General features: G+C 35.9%; 1 protein-coding gene across 2 annotated transcripts in view; it reads right to left on the bottom strand.

Moving 5' to 3' along the window:
• Positions 1 to 5,332, bottom strand: part of LOC136842494 (esterase E4-like) — a 58,289-nt gene extending 52,957 nt beyond the window's left edge. For both annotated transcript variants that reach the window (XR_010854236.1, XM_067109874.1), the window contains exons 1-7: positions 5,198 to 5,332; positions 4,607 to 4,773; positions 3,931 to 4,042; positions 2,859 to 3,055; positions 2,503 to 2,658; positions 2,118 to 2,303; positions 133 to 332 (exon numbers count right to left, since the gene is read on the bottom strand). Coding sequence is in view for 1 of the 2 variants with exons in the window: in XM_067109874.1 (XP_066965975.1) it covers positions 133 to 332; positions 2,118 to 2,303; positions 2,503 to 2,658; positions 2,859 to 3,055; positions 3,931 to 4,042; positions 4,607 to 4,763 (1,008 nt within the window). In the remaining variant the exon portion in view is untranslated. The remainder of the gene's footprint in view (positions 1 to 132; positions 333 to 2,117; positions 2,304 to 2,502; positions 2,659 to 2,858; positions 3,056 to 3,930; positions 4,043 to 4,606; positions 4,774 to 5,197) is intronic.
• Positions 5,333 to 11,870: the final 6,538 nt, after the last annotated feature.

The following is an 11,870-nucleotide window of genomic DNA, read 5'->3' as shown; positions in this document are numbered from 1 at the left end:
TATATATATATATATATATATATATATATATATATATATATATATATATATATATATATATATATATATATATATATATATATATATATATAAAGAGATCACAATAAATAATAGAAAAATTAAAATACTTACATATATTGAAGCCTGGGCTTTGACGATTTGCTCGAAGGTCTTGGAGGCAACGCATTCCTGTAAGGCTTTTGAATTTCCAGAAGGGCATCCTAACTCCTGCGCCAGTAATTGTGCTGCCATCAAGGGATCACGCCCAGCAGGCATCACAGCCCAGGGGCAGGAAGCTGCTCCGCTTAACATTATTCCGCGGTGAAATAAACCTGTAGATGAAGCAAATATCGACTGAAATTAAGTTTGGTCATAATTTTTGGATTCTATCTAGATATAGATCCAGTGAAGGCGTATGTGGTTCTAAAATAGAATATATGACCAAGCTTGAGCATAGGCTTAATGTCCCTACCGCCTGAACATATAAAGAGTTGATGAAACTTGCAACAAATTACAGCTATTTAGTGCAAGCTGTAATGTGAAAAACGAGGAACAGAAACCAGATAAGAGAGGCAGTGCGTAAGGAAGCTTTATCGAACAAATTTCGGTGCATCAGTCTGCTAAGTTTTGCTCTATAGGTAGCGTTCAGCGGTCCTCGTTTTATTCAGGTTTGGGCCCAGTTGGTGTGCCTAGTATATTAAACTGCGATGACCTCAAAAGTTTACTGCATTGTCCCTATATCTCAACTTGCATTGTTTTCTGCCTTTTACATCTCATTTGATCGCTTTGTTTTCTTCACACTTACCTGCCCTGATTCTTCAACTTTCTTTAGTTTTTGTCTATCACTTCAGCTTCAATTCTTAACTACCATTCTAGAACAAACAACAACAACAACAACAATAATAATAATAATAATAATAATAATAATAATAATAATAATAATAATAATAATAATAATATACAGAGCAGGAGTAGTGGAGTGGGCGAAGGCTGAACTCCACAGCATAGGCCAGAAAAATAGGGAACACATGACATTACACAAAGCACTACACCCAAGAGAAATACAGACAGACTATACATAATACGAAAGGAAGGGGGAAAGGGCTACTAAGCATAGAGGACTGCGTCAACATCGAGAGCAGAGCAGTGGCTAAGGAGTGCATGGAAAGAAGGACTGATAAAAGTAGACGAAGACCCAGAAATATACAGATACAGGAGAATGAAAAGCAGAACAGAGGAATGGCACAACAAAACAATGCATGGACAGTACATGAGGCAGACAAAAGAACTGGCCAGCGATGAAACATGGCAATGGCTACAAAGGGAAGAACTCAAGAAGGAAACAGAAGGAATGCTAACAGCGGCACAAGATCAGGCCCTAAGAACCAGACATGCCCAAAGAACAACAGAAGGAAATAACACCTCACCCTTGTGCAGGAAGTGCAATATGAAAGACGAGGTCATAAACCACATAGCAAGCGAATGTCCGGCGCTTGCACAGAACCAGTACAAAAAGAGGCATGATTCAGTAGCAAAAGCCCTCCACTAGAGCCTATGCAAGAAACACCAGCTGGCTTGCAGTAATAAGTGGTACGAACACTAACCTGAGAGTGATAGAAAACGATCAGGCAAAGATCCTCTGGGACTATGGTATCAGAGCAGATAGGGTGATACGTGCCAATAGACCAGACGTGACGTTGATTGACAAAATCAAGAAGAAAGTATCACTCACTGATGTTGCAATACCAAGGGACACCAGAGTAGATGAGAAAGAAAGAGAAAAAACTGATAAGTACCAAGACCTGAAAATCGAAATATGAAAGATATGGAATATGCCAGTGGAAATAATATAGGAACACTAGGCACAATCCCAAGATCCCTAAGAAGGAATCTGGGAAAACTAGATGCCGAAGCAGCTCCAGGACTCATGCAGAAAAGTATGCTACTAGAAACAGCGCACATGGTGAGAAAAGTGATGGACTCCAAAGGAGGCAGGATGCAACCCGGGACCCCACACTATAAAAACCACCCAGTCGAATAGGATGACTGTAGTAGACAAATAATAATAATAATAATAATAATAATAATAATAATAATAATAATAATAATAATAATACCTTTGGATAGAGGAGAATGCATATGTAAGTGCACAGAAGCAGCTCCGGCAGAGAAACCTCCTAAGGTGACTTGCTTCGGGTCCCCTCCAAAATGAGCGATGTTTCTCTGTACCCACCGGAGAGCCGAGACTTGGTCAAGCAACCCATAATTGCCAGGCAGAACCGTATCCCCCATGCTCAGGTACCCTGTTTCCAAACGTAAAGTGAAAAATGAAGTGACACAAGAAATTAGGAATGTGATGTATGATGTCCCTTGTGGATACAGAGTGAAACAGTATTTTTGACAATGTCAAAAACTTATGCTCATCAGAAGCTTATATTCTAAAGATGAACTTAAATGAACTAATTGACAGATCTAGTGCCTTCGATTAGTCCCTTAACTGACCTAGTGCTCCAAGACGATAATTGATGGTAACAACGACGACATCCCTAGAAAGGAGCTTTCCAGCTCCGTGGGGGGACGACGACCCTCTGATGTAACCACCTCCGTGGAGAAAGACAAGCACTGGGAGGAGGATGCCCTCTGCTCGGTTCTCCTCATCTGTTTTTGGTACATTAAGCCAGGTGTGATCCATACAATGTTTATGAGTATCCCCGCTTTCATAGGCAATCAAGTTATCAGTAATGTATAATTTCACAGATCAGTACGGACATTTTCTTTATTGACACCGAATGGGAAAAAGTATCATACTGAATTCTTCTGAACTGACGTTCTTCATACTTCATTTATTGGCATCTTACCTAGGTGAGATGGCGTATGAACGTTGAGGAAAAGACAGTCTTCATTTCCCAAAACACCCTTGCTCTCCACGTCATACTGAGGGCAGAATGACCCAAGTTGACTGGCGTTTAGATAGTTCCCTGGCCACGGACCCACCAGGTCTACGGGGTCAGCAAAGCGCAAATCTCCAACAGGGGCCTTTGCGTAGGGGATACCTCTGTTCAGTAAAGGAAGACAAGGTCTTAGCACTTGCTTCATCATGGTCTATTTTCACCAATACTGGGGCACAGGGACACCAGGGGAAATCTTATTTATGGTTTACCTGTGAATAATACGTGCTGAGAAAAAGATTTACAATAACCGCAAAGTTTCATTTAACAGATTTTTTATGGGCTTTGAAAAATATTATATGTAACATATTATATGTAATCATGCCATTCTTTATTATTAAAAAATTTAATAATCATTAAAATTGTCCCTTAGGCAGCAGAATAATTTTTATGCCACTATTTCTACCCCGACAGACTAAGCATATGGTTAAGCGTTACAATATATTTCTTTTAAAGTTGCAGTATTCTCAACTTCACTGCCGACTCCTCACTTTTCTAATTCTTCGAAAATTACGTCAGAATATTTATGGATACAACGATATGAATATATGTTGCCAACACTGACCAAGATTCGCATTCTTCCCGTTCTCTTCATGTATTTTATCTTGTTATTCCTCAGCCAGTTGAAAAGGAGCCCCAGTCAATATGCCTTTACTCGATTTTGCTTTTCCAAATACTTGGGCCCTAACTTTCAAAGAACTGGCTGCTTTATCTGATTCATGGGGGATCTTTCGTAATATTAAAGAATGTTGATGCTGAACTGCGGTTTCTGCAGTTATCTTAATGATTTTTTCCTAAAATAATAAACAATGGAAAATTACGAGTTGTTATTTTGAAGAAACATTTCACTATACTTCTTTACCATAAGTAAGTTACTTAAACATTTTACTAGACTTATTTACCTGAAAGTAAGTTACTTTAATAAAAATTCTTCAGAGTTCTGGAAGGTAATGATGGAGGCAACTTCTAGTCCTGGACTTACCTGAAGGCATGCATATGCGTGTTTGGATGGTGGGGAGGCCGAGTTGGCAATTTCAGTCCAGTAATGGTACCCAAGCTGGTCTTCAGATCGAAAAACTCCTTTATTCCTCCATCTCCAGGAAAGAAAAATTCGTTTGAAGTTCATTCTATTTCTTAATTTTCAAGTGATAATTTTTTATATTTCAATGGTAATTGACCATTCATCATCAAACGGGAGATTTTATGACATGTAAATATTACGAAAAGCAATATATTTGTTTCGAAACATTTTTTAAATATAAAAGTAGAATAGAAATGGATTTTCAGCAGGAGATAAAAGTGATAAATGCAAGAGCACAGAGTAAAATATCGGAAAGGAAAACACTCCAAGGTCTTTCATGACAATGGTTAAATGTAAAAAGTGAAAAAGGGCTAAATTTTTGCCTCCACGTTCCACATAGCCTATTCGTTTGCCTTTATTTTCTTGTATTTTCCTTTTTACTCACCGAATTTGTTTCCTCTTTTATGAGTTTTTATTTCTTTTTTATGGTCATTCTGTATTATGGAAACTTGCCTTTCAGTTATTGAAAATATTGATCAGTTTCATATAATAAAATAATAATAATAATAATAATAATAATAATAATAATAATAATAATAATAATAATAATAATAATAATAATAATAATAATAATTACCTTGTCCCCGCGTTAGCCTTTCCATCATAGTAACTGGAACGTCTGACGGCAATAACTCAACAGATTCTTCCCCTGTAGTTGCTTGTCCTTGAGCTAGGCCTGTTGCATGCAACAAAAGCAATAGCATCATCGCTGGTGATGTCAATGTCCAATTCATTTTGGTGATGCTGTAACGGAGAATAACATCAAAATCACTGTAATAACAAAAATGTGGTTAATATCGGTAAACTTCAAAATTCAACCACTTAAATTCTATCAGTTTTTTAACAGCTTGTTTCTACCACTAGTTAATCAAGATGTATGAGCTGGAGTTCTGGTAAGGCCTACATAATCTTACAGCAAACTAACACTGATAAGGTCCCTCTTCCCTCTCGTACACTGGAGGTGAAGTATAGTTCAAATGTTAAAATATCAAGTATTAATCACATAAAGGAATTTAGTCTGAAATCCGCAATGACTTTCATTTATTACACCAAATGAAAGTGGAAAATACTCTTACTTTCGCTCAACACTGATTTAAGGCAATGCGGCAATTTAGAAAAATAATTATGTCACGATACCAGAAACAACTTAAGGCTGTGGGCTGTGTACCTCGGCGTTCGCTTGCTCTGAGAGGAGTGAGCGAGTCCTAGGAGGTTTAGCAGATGAAGAACCACTAGTTAGGTGACTGTGATCAGGAATATATGACATCTGCCGGTATTTGTTACACATAGTAGCTCTTACGGATATAATCTGCCAGAGAAGATAACAATGAAAAGTCGAAAGGTGCTTATTCTATTGTTGTCTTATGCTCCCAAGCATAAGACAACTAGAAGATTGTTAAAATGCCAATTTGCTGAGTTTTGAGAGGAGAATAAGTTGACTCAGATGACAAATAATATTTGAAAGAGTAACAACAACATAAACAAGATGAATCATGATATCAGTCTTCATAATAACTTCCAATAACAGTTCATAATGCCTTTCCTTGTTCCTCTCCATCTTTATATGATGCGAGTGACTATGTTTTGACATTAAGTTTCTGCTTTTCTTTTTCCGAGCCAGCCTTTGGAAGAATGGACACATTTTTACTTTGCACTCACATGAGCAGCTGAATTAATATTAGATTGGAGCGATATTAATGGTTATCATGATCACGTCAGTATCGTAATGTTTTGATACAAACAGAGATAATTATATTAATATGGACATCCGTTAGACCATTGAAAGCAATTGCTATAAAGCCAGGAAACATTGTGGTTCGTGTACAAAAAGAACGAATACTCTAATGATAATAATGTAGCTTTGAGCTTAGCTACAACTTAACTATTTTACAGGAAAGGCTATGCGAGACACGAAAATGACCTGCGGCGACCTTATGTACTGTTTTCTTAGTAATTAATTATATTAAGAGTATTTGTAATACAGAAAGTATCACATGAAATATACTGGGTACACAACAGATGGAAGTGTGATATTTAAATGATCAATTTTCATGGAAGAAGATCAATAAGCATGCTTCCTTGGAATGCAGTTTTTTCTTCAATAAACTTTTGAACAATTCAGCAGTTTCGTAAAAAAATTCTTTATGTACGGACGTACTGTCTTTTGTCAATTTAACTTGATTCCTTGCATTCTGCGAACTATATATACTAGCAAATCCATAAACAAGACGAGAAAAGAAACCAGACCTAAAACCTGGATAATAACGTCCTGAGAGTAGCAGATATGCTGAGTAGGTGATAAACCCTCATCTCTCTGTTTATCACCAGGAGAGATGGATAAAATCTACAAGATATGATAAAGAACTAGATGACACCAGAATAAGGGCTGAGATAGTAATTCCATAACAACAGATAAATATAGAAACAATATGCTGTCAAAACAAAGATATTTTGGTTCGTGTTACTGAAACTTCAAAGTTTGTTATCAACATGGCTCCAAACCTTGTACTTACGAAATGTAGCAAATATATGCAGGGTCATGAATCCGTCAGAAATGTACAAAAAAAGAGAATTCAGTTAACAAAATTACTTAGCGTGGTAAGCCAGCATCTTTAATAAGGTAAGAAATGCTGTCATACATCTTCCACGTATATTTCATAGCAATTTGCCCCAGTAATTCTCACACCTACCTCTATCTCCTTTCCCTTTATGCAACGGGAGAGTTATTCCTATTAACTTTTTCCAGAAAAACAAGAGAACATAATGATACAAACTCAAACACCCACATACACACAAATCCACACTTTTATGTAGGAACAGTTGAACAAATTAATATAGAAGTTTTGGGCTCTTGAAGAAAATGTGTTTGGGTTTTTCCTTTATTTTCCCTTTGTAAATATAAATGATCCACCTGGGTTAATTTGCTCCTTTTTGGGAAGTTGATTTGGCTTGAGACTTAATTCCACGAGGTCCGCACTAGACTTGGGAAAAACACGTTCTTTGAGAGAGCTAAAAATCTAAGTTCAGATTACCATGACGTGGCCATCACCCTTTTACTCCGCACACACCGACTGCTCTTATTCTCCCTGTAATCGAGACTCTCTCTTCAGTCTCACTATTCTGCAATCCTTCTCGTCTCTCCCTTATATTGGGTTTGTTTCTGGTACCATCCGTGACATCATGGTTCGAGGTGCGTATACTGTAGGTCTTATTCACCCGCCTCTCATCAGTTTCATTGTCATAGTTCATTTCACTAATTTTTGTTATCCACTGTCTCTTTATTCATTGTTCACTTCTCACACCTTCAGAGCGATGGTTACAGTGTTTTTATGCGTACACATACAGAGAGGCGTTAACATCTGCTTTTCTGACCTCCTGACCTCTCCTAATGGCCCCACGCCCTAAAATGCTGACTTTGGCTGTTGCTGATCGGCAACAGAATCACCCTTGTTTTAGTTCAATGTTCTCTCTCTGTCTGTGAGTCACTTTCTATAAGTTCACATGTCTTTATGCTTTTTTTTCATGTGTCATTAATATGAATACTTTCGAACCTGCAAGATATGTACACACACACACACACACATATATATGTATATATATATATATATGCATATACATACATACATACATATTATATATATATATATATATATATATATATATATATATATATATATATATATATATATATATATATATATATATATATATATGTACTGCTAATCGTATAACTGACTAATTTTCTCCCTTCTATATTTGTACTTCAATTCTTTGTTATTTCCATTATTGTTTTAATATTACACTGTACTATTATGTTATTATAATGTTTTGTTATAGAAGAGTGCTAAAATATGCAAATGCTATGTAGGTGATTATTCGGATACTGAGTATTGGTGATTATTTCATCAGTGTGATACCTCTCAAAACAAGGAGTAAAGTAACGCCATTTTCGTTACTCAGTATGAAAATCTTTATTACAAACTGAATACTTGCTTTCGGTGACAACTTTCATTTAGAAAAACCTCAGAAAATAAAAGCAAAACTAGACTTGGCATTTTGTACGAAATGAGAATGTATTATCTCCAATACATCATAATTTCCAAATAAAAGATTCTGTACTACTTCATCATCGAGAGAAAGGCCATAACCCCCTTAGCATTTTGATGGTTACTGACGGTCTAACGCTTGTCCTGAGATTATCCTGGTAGTTGGAAATCAAATGTTGCTATTTGTCGCTAGAACATAGACAAAAACTCCTTACTATGAAGAGGTAACAGCGAAATCTGTTAAGAATTGCCTAACTAGAACCAAAGGAATGATGACTGAGAGCAGTCCCACGTCATGGACGAGACCTTTACGATGACTGAGGAGATCAGTCCCGTGCAGCGAAAGGGTTATTAGAACCAAGGCCCTGACGGATAATGTTGAATTCCAGATAACAGCGATTAAAAAAAATCAGTGGGTGGGCAAGGGCAACTCCATACCCTTCCTCTCCTAACCTTGTCAATACCGCCTAGCCGTAAACACTGTATATGCTTATAAACAATAACCATCACACTTTAAACTGAAAACTTTATGCAAAAAGCAATTATCTGCCTTATTTTCCCATGTTTGTAACAAATTAAACTCCATAAATACACTTTAAACAAAAAAAGCAAACCCCTTCTTTTACTTTTATACATGACACATAATATGGTAGGTTACCCAATGTTGTTCATTCATCCCAAACACTGTTAAAATACAGTCAACCCCTTTTTTCCTTGTATGCAACACAATACAATAGTTTACACAAACAAGTTTTAAATTTTCCCAATATACATCATCCAAAAAAAGTAAACCCCTTCTTTTTTCTCGTACTCAACGTTTTCGTTTTGCCCAAAACACTGTTAGATACACTGTACTGTTTGAAAAAAAAAAAAAACTTTTTTTTCTCTTATGCAAAACAATACAATAGTTTACACAAACAATTTTTAAATTTTCCCAAAATGCATCATGCACACAAAAAAGGTAAACATCTTTCCCTCTATCTCTTTTATATTGTGTGTTTGCGTGTACATTTCTTAGCTCAGTACTGTATCATGTGTTGTCTTTATTTTTTGCTTTGCTTGATTTACTGTACACTATTTCATTACAAGTTTAGTTGACTCTAAGTATGATCAGCACACAAATAAAATGACAATATCTTGTAACAGTTGATATTTCATCCCTAATTACCGTAAAAATATTTAAAATGCGAATTTGTAGATGTTGGCAACACGTGATATTTATAACTAAAGTCTGATTCTACCTATGCCAGTGAAAATGCACACATATTATGTACCCTACGCACACAATTGCGTTTATCTTTTAGGTTGTAAAAATAAAATCTGAGAGAATACAGTAAAAATACAAATGAGGCAAGTGTGAAATATAAATAAAAAAGTGAAGGAGTGCGCGTGTTTCTGTATAGGATTCAATGTAAGCAATACCTCAGTTGTTCTCTCTGTTTGTCTGTCTATCTGTTTGTCTCTCTCTCTCTTGCTCTCTGCCTCTGTTTGTTTGTCTGTCTCTCTCTATACCATTCTCTTCTTCCTTTCTTTTACTTCGTTATACTATAGTACTGTACTGTACAGATTTTCTTTAATAAAATGTGGAAAATCATGAGCATTTCAACATGAAACAAAACAAGCTCCAGCAAGTTCACCAACGCCAGCGAATGTGTGCGTACGTACGTACCCTACACACATGACTGCGTTTATCTTTTGGGTTGTAAAAATAAAAAATGAGAAAATACAGTAAAAATATAAATGAGAATAGCATAAAATACAATACAAAAAAATGAAGGAGCGTGCGTGTGTTACTGCAAAGGCTTCAATGTAAGTGATACCTCAGTTGCTCTCTCTCTCTCTCTCTCTCTCTCTCTCTCTCTCTCTCTCTCTACCTTATCTCTTTTTCCTTTATTTTGCTTTGATACAGCACAGTACTGTACTGTACATATCCTTTAATAAAATGTGGAAAATCATAGACGTAACAAAACCAGCTCTAGCAAATTAACCAACGCCATCAAACGAGAATAGTGCAAAATAGAAATAAAAAATCATAAACTAACTACACGAAACAAAACAGGCTCTAGTAAGTCAGATGTCTACCTAACACTCTTCACCCATGAAACACTTTCCCCCATCCTCCCAGCCAGGGAAACTGTTACCAAGCTCAACCCACCTTCCAAAACAACCCCTTATCTAAGCGAGTTCCCTTACATAGCTTACTGCCCCTCCCCTCCCACGGCGCCAAGCCAGCCGACCAACCCAAGGAAACTTCTCCGGGCCTCCAGGAAACCTGTTCATGAGTGTCAGAGGTTTTTTTTAATTTTTAAAAATTTATGTATATCATATACATTTGGGTGGTCTTGGTCTGGGTATGTCGGATAATGCTGAGTTCCGGATAATGGCGATCCAGATAAATAAGGAATTACTGTACCTTATTGACTTTCTAATCTACAGAGGTAAATATATGATTTCGACATCAAAATTTTTAATATTCTCCAGTATGAGTCTAATAAGATTTAATGGAAGCCTCATTTTCAGTTAATATATATATATTTTTTGAGAGTTTATATTTGTGTTCTCAAAAGTAAAAGCATTAACAAGTACATCAGAGGATTGATTATGCTTTTGAAGCATGTATTTGATTATCAATGAAAATTTTAACAATGTAGTGATCAATACTCATTGATTACTTACACTTTTATTCTGGAAACTTGTTTGAATACCAGGGCCAAATATATTGTATAATGTAAGTACCCTTTTATGCGACCAGCATAGCTTATTTCTAGTGAAGCTTGAGAGCTCCTTACCACTATAGCATCAGAAAAGTATGTTAAAGTTGACTATTTCTCGGTACTGGGTGATCGTTATGCAAGATATTGTATCTGGGATTCAGCCTCATACATTGCAGAAGCAGGAATCCAAGTACATAATATGTAAGTATGGCCGGATGATATCCACATTTATATGGTGTCCTTATACATTTGGTCAGCACAATGTAAAAATGTGAAAAGTATGAAATGTAGTGAAAGATTTCAATGAATTCAGAGAATTAGGTATGGTCTGAAGTAAAGTATAATCTATAAGGGGAGGAGGAATATGAGGGACAGGTCAGAAAATACAGAATAAACAGTGAACGATAAAGGCTTTTTCATATGGAGTTCAAGCTTAAATTTTTTGTTTTGTTTTTGATCTTATCAGGACCACATTTACACCAGGTTTCTCTTTCAACGAGGGGTTAAACATTGAATTTTTTTTTTCAAGTTTCTCATTTAAATTGGTGTTATGGATAGCATTTTTAACAGGTTTCTTATTCAATATGAACTTCGAGACGTCAATTTTAATTTTATTTCCCATTCAGTGTAAAGTTCAGGCCTACGTTCATATCCCTGGAGATGTTAATTAAAAGTGGATATGCTAAAATGGCGTTGTTTTCTCAATTTTTAAACTCTGTTTATCTACTGCCATTTATCAAGATGGATGTTGTTAGTTTATCGACTTGCTTATTTATTTAACTGTTGTTTTCATATGCGCTTTTCTCTACTTCTGTTCGCTGGTTTTTGCTCCTTATATTTTTTGAGTATTCTGATTCATGGTAACGAAAAGATCCTTATTATTTTCGTCAATTTATTTACTAGCTTGTCTAATGATAAATTTGATTATTTTATTGCTATTAGCTTTTTTGTATAATAATCTATTGATATTCTAGTTATATAGTTCCAAAAGTTTCTTCATCATTCCATTTCTCTCATTTTCACAAATACAGGCACTATATTCTGTGGAGGCTTCTAATTGAGAGTGTAAACTCATTACGCA

This window comes from Macrobrachium rosenbergii, chromosome 10 (assembly GCF_040412425.1).
Source record: "Macrobrachium rosenbergii isolate ZJJX-2024 chromosome 10, ASM4041242v1, whole genome shotgun sequence".
In the NCBI taxonomy this organism is placed as follows: domain Eukaryota; kingdom Metazoa; phylum Arthropoda; class Malacostraca; order Decapoda; family Palaemonidae; genus Macrobrachium; species Macrobrachium rosenbergii.
Note: the sequence above shows the minus strand (reverse complement) of the source record. Positions and strands in the feature narration are given on the sequence as shown.